A 20,066-nucleotide genomic window follows, 5' to 3' on the forward strand; every position below is an offset into this window, starting at 1 on the left:
AAATTGTGAACACCAATAGCGTCGCGGATGGGGTCAGTCGAAACCAAAACATTGTCGCGTCTGTGTATGTTTTGATACTCTATGATTCTTGTCACGTTTTAAGGATAAGAAAAGGAATCAGGTTTACAACAAATATATAAAATTTTGACTGCCTCGTTGGTCTAGTGGTCGCAAGCGCGGCTGCTGAGCACGAGGTCTCGGGTTCGATTCCCGGGTCGGGCCGAAATCGCTTTGTGGGTTTTCATAAACTTTCACAAAGCAGCCCGTAGTCTGGAAGTTGGTGATTGATTCACCCGTGCATCGGAGAGCACGTAAATGTCGGTCCTGCGCCTGATCTCTTTCCGGTCGTGTCGGATTGCCGTCCCATCGGGTTATGAGAGTGAAGGAATAGGGAGTGCACCTGTGTCTGCGCAAATGCTTGTGCACTATAATATGTCCTGCGCAGCTGGCTGATGTCCTTAAATGAGAACAGCCGCCGTGGCCGAAATCGGCCGTGGACGCCATTATTATTATAAAATTTTGATATTTGTATTTGAGTCGAATTAAATAATTCTAATGTGGATTGACATTGATGACTGCTAATACCTATATACTAAAATAATAAAGAAAAAAAATGGGTGTTTTGTTTTTACTTTAAATGCTCCGAAACTACTGGACCGATTTGGAAAAATTCTTTCACTGTTGGAAAGCTAGACTATCCCCCCGTAACTATAGGTATATAACGTATAGGCTATATTTTATATAGGTACGGGCAATAGTTCCCACGGGACGCAGGTGAAACCGCGGGAAAACACCTAGTATTTTAAATACGTATTTTAAAGGCTTTGGATTTGTGATGATTCAATTCTAATGATTCATGGATAGATAACTACATTATCATTGTGTAGATTACAGTTTCCAGTTGCGCGTCCGTTCCGCTTTGAACACGCTCGCAATCCGCTAGTATGATAAGGCCCTAAGGCAACTTTGGAACCAGTGTAAGACATCCAACTACCTTGGTCCAACCCTCAGATGGAGGGAAAATATCATAAGGGTTGACATCAGGCGGCCGGTCGTAAAAACAAGAGCGAAATGGCTTTAAGGTTGGCTGTAAGAGAACCCAATTCTGGGTTAAGCTCGCCATTGTACATAAACTGTTGTGGGCGATTTAAATGATGAAGAAACCGTTGATTTTTCAAACGTTTATTATACCCCACAGTCACAAGCTTTACAGTCACAAATAGCACAGGCGGATAGCGAAGACAGTAAGTATTCGAAAGATGATAGTAGAAGCAGATACAAATAGAAGAAGAAACGCGAAACTAAGGAAATATGAGAAATGGTAGCGGATTTGCGCAAGTAAAATTGAGCGTGCATTCGCCGTCGGAGTTAGCTAGGCACTGGCGACTGCGACCGAGCGATAGCGGGTTCGCGGCGCATGCGACGTCCGGGGTGTGCGCGGGAGCAGGCGGCGAGGCAAACAACCGATGCGCTTGATTAGAGTGCACACCTTTATGCGACCAATGCATGTGCGTCCTTTGATCTCGGGTGTTGCCACACTGTCTTAACTCTTTGTATATTTATTATTAAGAGTGCAATAAAGAATAAATAAATATTTTTGGATGAAAATATACAGGCAGGTTCTGAACCTAATTGTCAATTTAGTTTTAGTAGATTATTGCGTTTCTGAAACTGAACATCCCGATTATCAGTGAATACATTCATAGACTATTAGTCGCAAAAACAGCAACGTTCTACAATGACTAAAAAAATATAAAATATCTGGTTTACAACTTAAGATAAATATGTAACTGCGTATGTTGAGGATAACAAGATTACAAAGTCATAATTTAAAATGATGTAAAAACATTTTTATTAGAGCTTGATATCGTACATTTTATCAAAATAAGAGTTTTACGCTAAAACTGTGAGAAGTCAACAGTTTTTCTGTGATATGTAACTTCTGACAAATATTGAGAAAACCTTTTATTACAATTTAGAATTAAAAACTGCCCTATTTAATATTTGTTTTGAGATTGCGCTATTAATTTTATTTATTACTTTTTCTGTTTGCTTACACTATGAAAGTAAGATTAAGTTGAGATTAGTGAACTTTGTATTTTTAGTACACCAATCCATATTTTCAATTAAGCAATATCGCAATTCTACCAATGTTTTTATACTATTTAATTATTTAAATAATAATTATTATGATCTATGCTGACCTTTTTACTATATTTATGGTATGGATAACCTTTTTTATAGCAAAATATAAACGGCCCATGATAATCTTTGTCGCCCTGCTTATCTTAGCTTTATTGGAGGTCAAAATTATATAATGGAATAAATAATAATCGTATAAATATATATCATTTAATGATATGATTACTTTGATGACGATTGACACTTATATGACACTGAAAATTGTATCTACGTATAGAAACTTTTTTAAGAGAGTTAAGTGGCGTTTGAAACCATAGAGATGGTTTAATTTTTCTTACGTTGATTGAGCCCGGGATTTTAATGATTCAATTAGTATGGTATTAGTACATCATGTTCCCCGGACCCGACTTGCCTATAGCATAATTATAATAATAGTCAGTTTTTCTTAAAGAACTTTTCACTTTGAAACTTGAGCGTGAAAATTTATAGTTAACAGTTGTTTTATAAGAAGACCTCCTTGGCTGTCGTTACGGGTAATCAGAAGCCAGTAAGTCTGACACCAGTCTAACCAAGGGGTATTGGGTTGCCCGTGTAACTGGGTTCAGGAGGTCAGATAGGCAGTCGCTCCTTGTAAAACACCAGTACTCAGCTACATGCTGCTAGACTGGAAGCCGTCCCCAACATAGTTGGGAAAAAGTCTCGGAGGATGAGTTGTTTTAAGAAGACTGAAGTTTATGTTGTCGGTGAACTTGGGCATAGGCAGTTAGCTGTCACCTCTTATTCACGTGGGACATGGAATTATTTAGTATCCACTTGGATATTGCCGCTATCAGCTACCTGATAACGTAAGAGCATTTTCACCAAAAATAGCTTCTCATTTAGAGTACTACTTTATTCATAAAAATTATCTCGGCATTGTGGAGATTCGGTAATGTTTTGTGTTGCTAACTTATGTAGTTAAGTACTTAAAGCTTTATTATTTCTGGATATTAGTTACTTTAATATCAAGCTAAGTATAGTAAGTTCAACTCAGTCTTGCGCGCGGCCTTATGTGTGGGTAACCCTTGTACATATACAGTGACTTTGTGTGCGTGACAAGAGGTACAGTCGGGTACAAATACAGTTATTTAGGGGTTACGGCTGTTTAAAGAAAACAGTTATTACGTAATTTAATGTTTATTTATTTATAATGATTCTGAATCGCTCCTTGAAAAATCAAATGATGAATTCTGCATTTTTAGTCCACACTTTTATTTATTGTCCTCGTACCGCGAGCTAGAAAATATGTAAGAAGTATTTAATTCATCTTAGATATTTCACCTCATTTATTTCTTAGGTACTGTCAATGTCAATTTGAAAAAACGTATGAGAAAATAATGAAAAACTGTAAAATGTAATAATAAAAAGCTTTGAATGTTGTTTCATTTTTTGAAACGCTACCTGACTCCTTAAACATTTTCTCCGTGAAGAACTAGACATTTTTGTAAACGACTGTACCCATAAGAAAAAGCGATAAGAACACGTCATGCTCGGACGACGTCACTGTCACACGAACGAAAGTTGTATATTTACAAGCCGACGCACACATAGGGCCGCGCGCAAATCTGAGTTGAACTATCTATACCTATGACTAGCTTTATTCTAGGTATTTAGATGCTTATTTCAATGTTCCAAGTCGCCCTAAGTTTTTCTCTAACCGTCCGCCCGCCCAAATTTTTTGGGCGGGCGGACCCGCCCAAAAATGCAGCACTGAAGGAGTTTGGTACAATATTGTTACATGAGTTAGAAATATTTGGCTCGTAACTTATAATAATATTTCCTGTTTTCAATTTGTAATATTTTTACAAGTTTAATATCAAAGACCTTCAGATAGCAATAATAATTAAAACAAATTAATCACGTCTAATTTCAAGTGCGTCATTTTAAATGTCATTTTTTGAACAGATAAAGATACTTTTATTCCGAAAGCGTCACAAACGCGTTTTTTAAGTAATGAAGATTTCTGTCAGTAAGATTTTGGCAAAATCGACCAACCTGTTTAAGAGTTAACCGGGACAAACACACATAGGTACATTGAGACTTTGCTTTTTAATTTTGCGTATAGATTTTACAAAGAAATTACTATGAGATACTATTTCTTTCGATATTACAAAGAAATTTTCAATTTTATATAAACTTCTATAAAGATAAGTAATATGTCATAATAATGCTGACCATGATAATTTCAATACCTATCGGAATTTCGTCAAATAATATTTACATATAGGAAAAAAATCGCTATCTTTAAATGAGGTTATCAGTACTAAGGCGTAACCAGTGAGAAAAAACTTGTAGGAATAATTTGCACTAAGTAAATTGAGATAAACGTGTAAGTATGGGATAGGTCGTTATTCCCAAAAAATTTTATTATCTAAAAATATAATGGCTCTGAAAGTCGTAATGTTATGAGAAATGCAAGACTTTTAGTTACCCTCGACCAACTTAAGTTTCTTAAATTGACTAGCTAATTACCGTTCATACCAAGGGAACTGTTTTCTGCACTCGGATAAAAATTAAGTAGTCCATGTAATTTCTGAAGCTTTCAGTGTATCAAAATGCAAGAGATGGACAGCTACTAGCATACATTTATTTTATTTTATTTATTGGGGACAAAAAACAGTTACATATTAATAAAACTATAAGTTGCCTAAGTATAAGATGTAAATAGGTAAGGTTATGTATTATTAAGGATATATGTCATCAGTAATATAGCTTTGACGAGAGAGCATCTAAGAAATATTTTAAAAATGAAATCGTTTATACAATTACTTATTGCTCCATGCACCTGCACTTCATACATCAAAAGTGCAATATAAGTCAATAATTTACGACCTTATGTAACAGTTATATATGTCACCGTAAGATTACAAACATCGTTAGATTACAATCTATCTCGAGAGATTGTAAACTGTCGAATTATTGTAAACCGTAACATCTGATTGCAATTTAACGCATTATTTTTCGCTATATTATAATCTATCGATGAGAAATTGTCAAATTGTCAACTGTCCGAAAGCTCTCCCTGATTGGTCAGTCTTTTTGTAAGATCGAGAGCGATGTAGAGCGGTCAAATTGTCAACTGGCGTAGAAAGGAATGCATCTTGCGCGCTGATTGGTAGAACGTCAAAAAAGACAATGTTCTTTGCTACTCCCGGTGTCACAGCTCTTTGACGTGCAAAAATAAGTGACGGTTTAATTTTTTATAAAATCAAAAATTGTACTTAATTTTTAAGACTCAAATTACACACAATTAAAAATTGTATTAAAAATTGAAGTTAGTGACGAAAACGAATCGCTGCAAAACCGACTCCACGTAGTCTTGTCTGCCCTACCCCTAGAGTGCAATTCGAAACCGCGTAGGCGCGGAGGGGCGAGGCGGCCTGCGAGCTGAGGCGCAGGTAGTTTCAGCGCTCGCCGCCGCGGCTGAGGCTGGCCGGCGGAGCCGGCCAGCAAGCCGAAGCTGCGGTGGTGAGCGTGAAAACCATCTGCGATGATAAGCTCGCATGGGACCGCCGGAGCCCCGCAGCGCCGGAGCCGTGACAGAAGTTATGCTTGCTGCATGTTGCATGCTTACTTCCATGCTGGGTCAATTAATATGGGATGTGTTATATTTTAAACAAAAAACTCAGTAGGTACGAGTAAAAAAATTAGAAGGTAAATAAATATTTTTATGATGTCATTTAATAGTATTTAAGAAGTTTACTGTTAGAATGCATGCTACAAATTTAGATGCAAAAAAATAACCACCATGCTGAGTTGTATTTAGAGTGGAAGATAACTCGTGGCTAAGATAGTATTATTTAGATGCTCGACGCTTTATTAATTGTGGCTGACTTAGTAATTTAGAAGGCAACATACATTTTTGGGGGCGAATAATGATATTAAAAAGAAGCCTGTTTAATTAGCACCCCTTTTATTTTATTTTTAAATATTAGTTTGTATTTGAAGACAAAATACCTAACTGTATTTTTATAAGAGTTATTTTTATATAAATTTAATACTTGAAGAATTTTTGAAGAGCATTTATTTTATTTAACTGACACCTCTATTTCATTCCTAACTCTACGGGAACTCCATGGGAACAGAACGGCTGGTCGTGATTGGTCGATCTTACAAAAAGACTGACCAATCAGAGAGAGCTTTCGGACAGTTGACAATTTGACAATTTCTCATCGATAGATTATAATATAGCGAAAAATAATGCGTTAAATTGCAATCAGATGTTACGGTTCACAATAATTCGACAGTTTGCAATCTCTCGAGATAGATTGTAATCTAACGATGTTTGTAATCTTACGGTAACATATATACAATATACTATATATTATACAAACACCGAACCTTACACAATAGGAGTACCTAATAAAGTCCTAAGCTTTACTACAAATATTTAGAACAATTGACAGCATTTACTTATCTTTACGCAAATAATTGTAGATTCTATGATTAGATACTCATAGTAGTAGTAATTTTAAAGAAAATACATCTGTTTAATTTAACATATCTATGTAGGTATATTTTTGTTATTTTAGTAGTTAAGAATATCATCATCATCATGAGCCTTTTTATCGTCCCACTGCTGGGCTGCGGCCTCCTCTCACACAGAGAAGGATCGAGCGTTAATCACCACGCTCGTAAAATAATATATACTACAATAATGATTAATTTCGCACAAAAAAATACAAAAAAGACCTGCACTATATCCTTTTCTAAAGTAATGATCTTACATGGTACCTATAGCTGCTTTTCATCTGGGCAAGAAAATCGTTTGCATTTGGTTTCCCTCTATCATTTTTTTTCAGTACTTAAAAACTATTTGAAAACGTAAACAAAGTGAATAAATAAAAGTGAGTACATAACGATTTAAGTACGGTAACTATGAAAAGGGCAAAAGCCTTATAATTGAACCAACTTTGATCCTATGACTCATGTAAATGTCATTTCATTTGCTTCAATTCAATAGGTGTTTTAAATTCTAAAAGGCCCTAAATAATGAAGCAAGAACATACAATATAATTTCTAGACGATAAATATTATTCGCAATAACAATTTCGTTGCTCACACTTAATTAATAATAGAGCATCTTAATCAAATGTACGTAGGCGCTTCCTCATTGAAAAATCGTACGTTCAACCCGTCCAGAGAGACGGATGCCAAAAATTATGCAACCGCCATTTGCAATTGTCAAAAAATCGCGGGAAAATCCAAACAATCAGAGACAACTAGTTTATTTTTTTTGTATTTGTGACGTTTAACTAGAAACACACTGACATCTATTGTTATTCGTTGACCCACGTTCGTTCATACATATTTTATTAAGACAATGTCCGATATTATGCGTTTTTTCCACCTTATCGCTTATTTTATATCACCGTAAAACAATAATAATGTTGTACGAGGAATTTAAATTAGCATTTCATCTTAAATGAATAATAACATTTCATGTAGCGTATTGGAAATGGTCGTTTAATATTCTATGTACTATTATAATCGCGTTAACAGATATGTATTAGTTAAATTAAGGTAAAACTCATAGATTTTTTTACACTAGTGAATAGAGAATTAAAGTCACATTTTTTAATCTATTTCAAAACGTCAGTTCTTATTACAAAACCCGGTTTAATCGAGACATCTTGTGAAGGTATTATGTTATTATAGAGTGATTATTTTACAATTCGTTCCGCCAGTATTGTCGCATAATTGTAACTTTAATCTTCACGTAAAACGTTCGCGTAAAACTATTACAATTTTCTTTATAACACTACACTTTGAAACTTCCATTGCAAATTCTTTATTCGGACTAAATTCGATAACATTTCAATTCACATTTAAATCGATTATAACACCTTTAAATTCATAGATAAAAACAACAACACTAAAATTATTCCGCGCTTTTATTTGTACACACAATTTTTTTTTTAAACGCGAAAGCACTTCAATTATTCCAGCATGCAAACACTTTTAATTAAAAATATATATTTTTTAATACGTACCGATTCCGGCGATGGCATATTGCCGCCACAGCTGTCCTGCCTCCATTCTATACGCTTGCTGGTTGAGTGGCGCGCCGGTCTGACCAACCGGGTCGTAAGCGTAGTTCCTATCTTCCATACGTCAGACGACGTCACCCGTTGAGTTACGTTGCTCTGTTTACGTTGAGTTGGGCTCGAGGGTGGATGTTTGGCAAACACCCGATGTTCCGCCGCCAAGACTGTGGACAAAGACCTCGTGTTAACAGTCTGATGATTTGGGATTTTTCCCATATGATTCCCATTACTACCCTTCATCTTCATCACTCTTATATCTAGCCATTAGGGGTTTGGCAAGGAAGATAAAATGTCATGTATTACCTAAGGCATGTGACCTAACCGCCTACGGTCCTGCCCTCAGAAATTCTCTTTAGATACAGTCTAATGACGTTTTTGTACATACTAAAAGGGGTAGTCATATTTTGTCTGAAGCGTCCCACTGTCTATGATTAAAGTGCTGCCATGTTAGTTACTTGCCAAGCGTGGAAATTGAAATGAGTTCTTCATTAGCTGAGATAGATAGACATAAAATGCAAACCTAATTGAGTATTGAAATAGGTGTCTTTTAAAATCACAGTTGTTCCACAAATAAGTAGTATTTATATTTATTACTTTATTCTCTTAAATAACGAGTGATTACTAACAGGTTCATTATTATATTAGGAGAGCTATATAATAACTTTGCAAAATAATTGATTGATCATCAAACTACACCCTAACTATAGGTACCTACGTACACCCATTCATGTTATAGTTTGCCTCTGCTTGCATTCTATGTGCTAATAGATACAACTGCTAACATATTTTTATATAATTTCAAATCATAGTTATTTAAGTACTTGAAGTGGTTAGTCATACGCAGCCGAAAGTAAATTTTGCTATTCCCTGAATATATTAGGATCAGTATACACGATTTGGAGAACAGAAAAAAACTTTCCATGGAAATAGCATATGCGTTGTATGTCAGCCGTATTAACACAGGTTTAAGTACTCATAAACTTATGTTATCGATCAAATATTAAAATGTAGGATGATTCGTGTTTCTGATTGATAGGATAATAAATACCAAAAGATAGAGTAACTCAGATAGGCTCCTCGTAAAACACTCGTACTTAGGTGCATCCGGTTAGACTGGAAGCCGACCCCAACATAGTTGGGAAAAGGCTTGGGAGATGATGATGAGGAATAAGAAATAGAAATCTATGAGGTGATAAGCTCGGGAACTTTAAAAGCAGCTAATATATCAATAGAAGCTGCGGGATTGTTCGAAAGAGTTACCGTGGCCCTGGTACATAAAGGGCTTAAGAAGGAACATGGTGGGTTTTAGTCAGTAAGAGTCTCACTCCCTCAAGCAGCACCCACAGCTGGAAGGGTCATTTGATGATTTCCTATAAAAAAAGATACCTATAGAAACAATTAAGATATATATCGAATCATCCTACGTATTTTTCCTTGACATTAATTTTTCCTGAGGGTTTCTTTTTAAGAAAATTCTGCGTCAAACCAAAAAGAGTATCCTTCCTTGTTTTTACCCTAGATATTTCTTTAGGTAGAATATGTAGGTACCTACATATTGCCTAACCATGATAACCAATTAAAATTACAGATTATCCTTATGTAATAAACACATAATTTCATCACATACGTAAGTATATTTCCATACATCTGATCGGCGATGCATTTATCTGAATATCCACAGTACAGTCAACTGCAGGTCAGTGGTAACAGTTTTATAGGAAAATCGTACTTATTACTATTGAGTTAAGGTGCATGACAGTTACCACTGATGTGCAGTCTACTGTACATACATACTCATTGCGTATATGTATGCCTGAGATAAATTACCCTGTGGATATCTCATGTATTTATTGAGATAACTAGCTGATAAATACCAGATACCACATATTATTGCTATCTAGCAATACATGCATGTTTTATCTATCATTTACTTGTCAGACAGTTTTCGACTTTATTTAAATAAAAAAAGAGCACAAAATAAGTTGACAATGAGTTCCATTGCACTTATATCAATTTTAATTTCGTTGCATTTTGCAATAAAATAGTTCATGCAAAAGAGTAAAAAGTAGTGGGTGTGTCACAAAATGGATTTGATTCTGCATAAATTAGGGAATAAACACAAAAAGTAGTATTCTGTCTTTTCTACTCATTACTAGATCTATGGCTCCATAGGTTATAAACATATAGACAGGATCCAGTCTTAAACTTTTTTGATAACCAAGGATTTTATTTGAGGAAAATTTACACAAAAAAACACAAAGTTGTCATAAAAATAATTCATCTATCTGTATTTAAATATTTTCCTTAACATTAAATAATGTTTGAATATAGCTTTATCTTGCCAAGAAGGTTCGACGTGAGAAACATATTATAGTTCGGCCATTCAGAGAATGCGTTCCTGACACGTCGCGATTGAACTGACGACGTAACTACATTCATTGATTATTGATATAATAATGTTGTTTTAATGCTCCTCAATTGTTAAAACGGTAAACAACCAGCAAAAATATTTTTATCGTAACTGCAACGCCATTGCAAAGTTACGTCGTCAGTTCAATCGCGACGTGTCAGGAACGCATTCTCTGAATGGCCGAACTATATCAGCTGTGTAAATAATTTTATATTGCACAGATAACCCTCAATATGCGTGTTTTTAAAACATTATGTCAATAATAAATCGTGGAAAGCTTATTTTAAGACTATAAATAATTAAATGTTGGGGCCTGATAACGTGAATATGGCAATCTAATACAAAGAAATATATTAAACTAGCTTCCACCAGTGGTTTTTCCCGCGACCCGTGGGAACTGTTCTACACCCCCTAATAAAAGCCACTGAAATAATTTTTAAATTGGTCTAATTGTTCCCAAGATTAGCGCGATCTTGAAGTTTTACTGCATATGTACAATAAAAAATTTGTCACATCAAAGAATTTGACCGGGAAATTATTATATTTTTACTATTTCCTATCGAATTATTCATTCCCATAGAAATCAGTAGTAGTTCCTCTTATATCTATGCATAAACACACTTAGTAACATCAACCATGAATTTAACTTCGCAAAAGTTATTTATAAACATAATAAAACAAACCCATAAGTTCTAGAACCTAATCAAAGACAATCAGTATTCCGACCACAGACAATACAAGAGCAACCTACATGCACGCACACCGGAAGCCGCGAGATGAATAATGGCGTCCAAACGGTTTCCGCTTTCCTTCTTCCTATGTACTAATTTGACATACTATACACGACGTGAGAGATTTGCCTCTGAATCTTAACGTTTTATTTAGAATTCCTTAAGGAAAATTATTTGCACTGTGACCTAGAAGAATGAGTACTTTATTTTTGAAGAGCAATTGCTTAATTATATGATAAAAATCTGATAGAGAAACCTGTGGATCGACTATTTGAAAAAGGTGAACACCGGGTAGGTTGGCATTCGTTGGTTGGGAGGCCTACTTTTAACAGTGGATGACAATAGCCTGGATATTATGATGATAAATGGTGATGCATTTTTGCATATGTATGAAAGCTTAACTTATGAATTGATTAAAGAACGCAATGTATCAAGTCAGTAAGTAAATGTTAAAGTTATATCTAGATATCTCATGAAGGTAGTTTTATAAGAAGATATTGTTGTACGTAATAAAGGATACCGGTAAATGTTTTAGATCGGTCAAAAAAATCCTGAGACTTGGTAAATGCAACAAAACTTTTCAAATTGTTGAGCTGCTTCATAATAACCTTCACTAAAGTTAGGTATAGTTACCGGCACGGATATTGAGCTCTCGTCGGAAGAGTGGGGATCGCTTTGCGCACCGTACGCATAAGGCAATAAGGCAGTAAATCGCTTCTGCGCAGGTGAAGGTCAGGGCTCAATATCCGTGCCGATAACTGTACATAATTAAGTTCCCATATTAACCTTAAACTACAGTTTCTGTGTACCTATAGTTACATTTTGCTCTTCGTGGTTATGATTCATTTCAACCTGATATAATTATAATAAGGAGGTGAAGAGGTTTACTAACTTTGTAGTTATGTTCCTAGCTTTATTTACGAATGAAAATGCAAAAACTGAAAATTGTGTTAATAAAAATTAAAACTAAACGGGTCTTTTTTTAACATCCTTCAGATATTTTATAATAACTATTGAAAAATGTATTTTATACATGTAAATACATACCAATTTTAATAACAATAACTCAATAAAACATAACACTGCAACGTCACTGTTTGCTATGAGAAATATTCTAGGCGCTAGACATTTTCTTTCTGCCACTAGATTGTTACTGGCAAAATGTTATAGTGCACTGCAAAATGCAATAGAGTAAAAAAAAAGTTAGATTAAATCCGTAATTCTGCATAATCTGTAGAATCTTCATACTAATGAAAAAATTGCGTGCAGATCAAGGTAATTCAAGTATGAATCACTATATTTCTGCTTACGTCACTTTTCCATAACAATTTACAGGGCAATTTTGTACATCGCGCAAAATCTACAAATGACCTTCACACTCCCTTAATATGTCCTATAGCGAAATAAAAATGTATATCCCGGCTTCTGGTAATTTCCGATTAACTAATGCTAGCTCGTTTTCCCGCGGTTTCACCAGCGCCCCGTGGGAACTTCTGCCCGTGGCGGAATAAAATTTAAAATATAACCTATGTCACTCGGGAAGAGTGTAGCTTTTTACCAGTGAAAGAATATTTCAAATTGGTTCATTAGTTGTGGAGCCTTTAGGGTACAAACAAACAAAATAGGTATTTTTCCTGTTAATATTAGTCTAGAAAACTGACCATACCCAAGAAATTCATAGAATTTTCTACCTCTCTGTATTCCAAATGTTTCTTTACCTACTACACTGTTGTAATAGCTTCGTAAACAATAAAAAGTGTTAAACGAGAGTGAATCACATAAATTATAATAATTAAAACATGATTATTCATTAAATTATACAAGTTTGCATATTCATGACTTTAAGACTTGGGTAGGGCAGACATTGTTTCAACCTAACGACTTTGTTACTTACTAGACATAACTTTTATTATTTACTAGCTCGTGCCAGCGGTTTCACTCGCATCCCGTGGGAACCTCTGCACGAACCCGGATAAAAAGTAGCCTATAGCCTTCCTCGATAAATGGGCTATCTAATACTGAAAGAATTTTTCAAATCGGACCAGTAGTTCCTGAGATTAGCGCGTTCAAACAAACTAACAACAAATTCAACTTTGAAGATAACCAAACCACCATTCCCATAATATAAATATTTTAGTATGGTTTGCTCATTACTACTCATACCAAGTTGTATATGATGCGGTATTTTTAATACAGATTATTTTCTACATATTTTTTCGGTAACAAAAGCTATTCTATGTATTTTATTTAACCTGTCAAAATTGTGTCTGCAACACTTCTTATCTTCTGCTACAGCTGATAAATATGATAAAAGATGTAGGCGCAATTTCAGTACCTAAACTACTTATTTTCTTCAGTTTCACCCGGGTTTTAAATCTCTATCTATCTATCAGTTATAAATCTATACCAAATGTCACAAAAACCGCTTAGCCAATTTTCAAAGCGTGACAAACTAACATACGGTTTTCTCGTTTGTAACTTAACATTAAAGGCCAAGGTTCACCGCTACGTCAGCTTTCATAAAACAACCGTTTACTATGAATTTTCGCGTTCAATATTGAAAGTACACCATTATTTTCAGAAAAATTAGCGTTTATGTTGTTGATGAACGCGTACCTTGGTAGAGAGAATGACACATAGGTACAAATGCATTTTTCTAATCTAAACGAGAATAACGTCCAAACAAATGAAGTCCATTTATTATGGCGTACCTATACCTACATTTATAATAACAAATACGAGTCATAGGTACACATAGAGTATCTTCAGTATACCATGTTATTTTACTCTATCATTTGAAGAGCTTTTAACACAAGTGTTTGCATGCAATCGTTCGTAGCATTGTAAAATCTAGGTAATCTACTTAGTTACCGGGATTTTTTTATTAAGATTTAGGTTATGTATGCATACTTTGAATGTATAGAAAAAAATACGTGTGAAATTCAAAATGTTTCGTTTGTTAATCATCTTTACTTATTGTAATAAAGATAAATATTTTTTTGTTTGTTTGTTTGTACCTAAAAAACCTCCGAATTTACCGATTTGAAAAATTCTTTCACTGTTGAATAGCTACATTCTTCCCTATATAGTGACATAGGCTATATTTTATTTCAGTTGTTCCCACGGGACGAGGATGAAATCGCGGGAAAACGGCTAGTGAATTTATATAGGTGTATAGCGTTAAATTGTTATTTAATGAGAGATATTAATAATTATTATTATCTAAGGCGCACCCTGCATTAATTAATGAGCTACCTACATGATTGATAGGGATTATAATCGGCCAATTCTTTATCAGAAATGCTGATAGTTTGTCAGCTTGGTAGGTACTTTCACGTGACCTTGCATTTGCGAAAGTACCTACCCTTAGCCTAGCTGAAAGACTTATTCGATAAATGGTCTGTCTAACACTGATTACTTTTCTCAAATCGGTCGGCCTGAACTTGTCGCCTTCAATCAAGCAAGCAAACAAACAAACCCCTCGTATTTATATTTTCCTAGAATTTGTCGCTGAATAAAACTACACTGACTTCTGTTTTTCATATACCTAGCAACAATTTAATCGATTACAATATCAATCGATAAGAAGTGCATCGGGATATCGACAAGGACATGTAATTACTGCAGTAATATGGAAGCTTCCTTAATTAATTTATGATCGTTAAGAACTTAATTATTGTAATGATACCTATATACGTAAGAATCATTTAAGATAGTGATAAGACTTTCTATGAGGATTGTGGATTAGTTAGCGCCATATCTGGCAAGCAAAAACACATAGGACTGTGATAAAAAGATGGCTTTTTTGCCTAGGGCTAAGTTATGCATAGTATTGACGTTTGAAAAGTGCTGATTTTCAGCTAGAATAAATACATTTCGACTGTAACATATTATTGTAACGTCTTACTAAGGAATATTATTGTTTGTTGTTGAATACGGGTTGCCCGGGTAACTAGGTTAAAATGGTCAGATAGGCAGTCGCTACTTGGAAAAAAATTGGTACTCAGTTGCATCCGGGTAGACTGGAAGCCGACCCCAATGTAGTTGGGAAAAGGCTCGGAAAATGAAGATGATAAACTTCTTAGTTCACCTTTTTCTTCCAGTTGTTTACAAATAAATAATTTTAATTTAAGTGTGCATTTCTCTTATTCGTGCCAACGAAAATTTTTGATCATAAGATTAGGTACGAACACAGAACCACGTAAACAATCAGCTGATTTATAATCTAACTATCAGAGAGATTAATCTGCCTATCAAGTGATGAGTCAACTGACGTATTTACCTAAACCAAATTATCTAATTATCTTTAAGTAACAGTTTCCGTTTCAAAATCCTTATTTTATGTCAAAATACAATATAAACGTCAGTTTTTCGTAAAATATTTCGTATTTAAGAGGTTTTCGGACATTTATCTTGACGGTGAAATGTGCCCAAATGTTTTGGTGTAACCCTCTTCTCTAGCATTTTATTGAGTATTCAGTTTAATGGATCAATTCCAGAAATTATCTACGTAATTACCAATTGTCATAACTATTGCTTATAGGTAAGCACCGTCGTGGGCAGGGCTTGCATAATGCATGTAAATAATGACATAAGACAACAAATATTAATAACCAAGCAAGTGCATAAACAAACGTAATAGCTTCCTAGAGATTGCCCGTCCATTATGCATATTTGTTTACTAATTTGTTGAACATAATACAGCAATTTATGTGAACCTATTTGAACTGTGTTGTGGGTAAAACACGTAATTGTAAGTTGCACCATTCAACCATAACGATAACCAAACAATAACCGGCTGTTTACTTGCCGCCCATTGGTCAAGTCGGCGATTTGACAACTGAAAATGGTTCGGTTATCGTTATAGTTAAATGGTGCAAAGCTCAACGTTTGGATGTGTGGATGTTTGTTACTCATTCAAGCTAAAAACACAGATGTGGGAAGAAGTTTCTCCGATATACAGATAAAACCGAGGAAAACAGCTAGTTACAAAATAAACTTCTGCAAAGCGTCTTTCTGAAAACTTTTGAGCGGATTTCAATGATGTTCTCACACATAGAATGAAGATATTTTATGACGTACGTAATTTATATCCTTATTATGGCAATGCGCCACTTTCGAATTACGTAAGTTGTAATGCGAAAATCATACATACATTACCAAGGCCAGAAATTCACAGATTAGACAAGATTTCCGCAGACATGACAACTGTTAACAGTTTGGACATCAGCAATTATCCGAAGATAAGGGAATTTCCATTTAATTACATCAAGATTATTCAATTTAAAACCGATAACATCTGACATAATTGTAGCAAAAACACTGAATTTGATAAAAAGCTGGATAACTCCGGTTTGTGAGCAAGTAGCTTCTTAGAACTTTAATTAATATTTCGTCAATAGCAATGTACCTAAAAGACAAATTTTCCTCATAGGTATTATGTGCAAAAACTGTATGGTAAAAAATAACAAAAAAGGTGTTAATTTTCTATGTTAATCTCAGTACGTGTACCTAGTAGTAGGTATATTGGCAGTACAAAACTAAAGAAATAAAATAATAAAACCGAACCATTGGAAAAACTTTAGCAAGCATTAAAACGATATGAAAATAATAATAATTAATATTTTACTTGAGAAAGAAAATGATCATATTTAGATTACATTACAGTCACTAGCACAGAGAAAAAAAAATACTGTTATTAGAATGTACAGACTATTAGAAGGTCAATAATTGTTGATATTTTATATAAATTTTTAAATTTCTAATTGTTATAAATTGTTATTTAGCCTAAGTATTATGTAATTAAAAATGAATTTAAATTATAATGAATCATAATATCATAAAATTAAAAGCATGCGCCTGAGGTAAATGAAATAATGTTATGAAATGTAATTATCTATTTCTTATTGTAAATGAACTGTAAAGTTTTTATAAGAAATAAATTTCTTTAAACCGAAAAAGTGACTAGGTCAAATATGAGCATTTTCTAATATAAAACAAGTTACCTCTGTAATAAGTATATACTTTCTAAGTAAGTATATCTTGGATATGAATAACTGAGTAGAGGTGAAGGAAAACATCTTGAGGAAACCTGGGCTTTAATATCAGAAATTGCCATACTTAAGTCCTGCAGATGGATATACTTTTGATCACCAATATTTTGTTAATAAATAAATATACTAAACTAAATGTTAAAATCTGTACCTGATATTCTTGGCCATGCTTGATATAACGAAGATATATTCACAACACACATTTGAGCTTACATGGCCCGTAGTCATTGCTGTCATATTCTTATTCACGATATGTCAAACAGCGGACAGGGAAAGAAGTTTGCATACCTAAAGTTAATTCTTTATGAAAACAGGGCAACTTGTTATTATTTTATCAATACGTAACGCTACGTGTAATAATACGAATTGACGCACATATGAATATCAAATCGAAACGACAAAAAGAAAATATAGCTATAGATCTATGCTAATATAAAAAAGAGGAAACATTTGTTTGTTTGCACCCTAAAGGCTCCGAAACTGTTGAACCAATGTGAAAAATTCTTTCACGCTTTCAAAGCTAGACTTTTCCCGCGTAACATAGACAATATTTTATCCCGGTACTCGGAAAAATGGCAGATAATATCACATCTTCTATATTTTCTTACTCTTTGTAATCTTATTTTCTCGTAGCCTATCTCACTATGACAATTTTATCAATAAGTAATCAATCTTGATTTCGTATCGTTTCCAAAAACCGCATTGAATGATGAATGATCCAAATTGAATAAATTTAAAGACGACAATGATGGCCAATATATCGGTTTCTTAGAAATTCATTGACCTTGTCACCTAGTTAGTGTGTACTTAAAATATTATATTTTTAGCTAGTACCTAAAAAAACAGTTTAGGTCTTGAATCAATAGGTATATAACGTGAAATCTTTTCCTCAACTTATACATAGTTTATCACTCGTTTCCGGCGTTATCTATATATACAGGGTTACTGGTAAGTAGACCGCATCCTTTCATGAGGTGATAGTATAGGTCAATACGGACAAATTTGACCCTGGGATACACTGGGCAAAAGTTAACCCAGGGCCAAATTTGTCCGTATTGACCTATACTATCACCTCATGAAAGGATGCGGTCTACTTACAAGTAACCCTGTATATCTATACTAATATGTTGTTGTTAGTAACCCAAAGGCTACGTAAATACTGAATAGAATTGAAAAACTCTTTCAGTGTTGGAAAGCTTAATTAATCCTGAGTACTATAGTACGCGAGTGTACTTTACTTTACTACGCGAGTGAGATCGTGGATAAACAGTGTGTTTAGGTAATCCAAAATTCTAGTAATTTCACAGTTTGACGGAATAAGCGCATTTGCCTGTTACATGCGCACGAGTGTGATCCAATCCACACTATAAATAAAACTTACATGGTAATAAAATTCTAATATAAAACTGATATAATACCAGTTATTATATAATGCTAATCATAACAACAAGTTATCTGGTTCTATTTACATTATAGAAAGAAAAAAACATAAACAAATGAATGCACATTTGTATGCGAATCTAATAATTCTATTAGTATAGATTTTCAATGATTTCTCACGGTTATAATTGCTTGGAGACGATTTTTCTTGAATGAAAGAAAGAAAGAAAGAAAAACCATTTATTATCGCAAACGACGCAAAAGCAATAAAACAAATAAAACTAATGAAAGAACAAACAAAAATTTAAATACGCTGCATTTGCGCCACCTTGCGATAAAGGGACAGCGCTCAGCATAAATGCTGTGCCTCGCGCACGCAGGCACGAGACAACAGCGCTGGTTTTCAGCGCTGACCCGTGTGTCCTTGCCTCGGAAATTTAATAAGTTCCGAGACAACCCTGGACATGCTTAACGCTGTTTCGGCAAGGGACATCATTAAAAACATGAATACAAATTAAAAAAATATTACGAAAAAGTTTAACATAAAAATAAAATAAAATAAAGACAAAAGTATTATAACAAAAAAATAAAAAAAAGACAGACAAAATTGATTAAAAAACAAAAACAACCATCTTGACTTGTTTATTAAATATGATTGCTAGATTGTGTAGAGTGATCCGAGTTTAACGTGGAAAATAACTCACTCTTATTACTACTTACTAGGTTTTATTTATATTCAGGCTTCGTAGGTTCATGTAAAACTTTTTGAACAGGAATATTTTGTTATTGGAGGGTTCATTCCTCGCTTCAAAGAGCATATTTATTTAATGTCCTGCTTTATTTCTCGTCCGTTGTGTTCGTGTGCCTATCGGACTACGAGAGTGAAGGAATAGAGAGTTAACATGTGTCTATGCTTTCGCACATATGCAACTCGCTGACCTCCTTTATAAAAACTACTACCTTGACCAAAAATCATTATTATGTTAAAGAAACTTTACTAACTTTCCAACTAGATTGAAGTTGACATTCGTTATTTAACTATTTTCGTTACCATAAAACTACGAAAATAGACCAAGAAAATAAACTGACTTCTTTTCTCTTATAAACGCAAAAGGCAACTTTTCACAAACTGCGGATACTTTCAGATTGTAGAGGTTTAGTACCACCTCGGATAATGATCTGTTTTTTTCTGATAAACCACTTCACTACAAGATTTACCAACAAATAATAAAGATAAGAAATAACACGCAAGGATTTATCGACT

General features: G+C 34.2%; 1 protein-coding gene across 3 annotated transcripts in view; it reads right to left on the reverse strand.

Annotated features, from left to right (window-relative positions):
• The window catches only part of LOC124641849 (facilitated trehalose transporter Tret1-2 homolog), a 46,887-nt gene that overhangs the window by 21,924 nt on the left and 4,897 nt on the right, over positions 1–20,066 (reverse strand). For 2 of the 3 annotated variants that reach the window (XM_047180090.1, XM_047180089.1), the window contains exon 2: positions 8,175–8,392. In XM_047180090.1, coding sequence (XP_047036046.1) covers positions 8,175–8,292 — 118 coding nt within the window. In that variant the 5' untranslated portion in view covers positions 8,293–8,392. Of the gene's footprint in view, positions 1–8,174; positions 8,393–17,573; positions 17,592–20,066 lie in introns of those variants that run through there. The other variant, XM_047180092.1, reaches the window with a different exon arrangement.

This window comes from Helicoverpa zea, chromosome 23 (assembly GCF_022581195.2).
Source record: "Helicoverpa zea isolate HzStark_Cry1AcR chromosome 23, ilHelZeax1.1, whole genome shotgun sequence".
Lineage (NCBI taxonomy): Eukaryota > Metazoa > Arthropoda > Insecta > Lepidoptera > Noctuidae > Helicoverpa > Helicoverpa zea.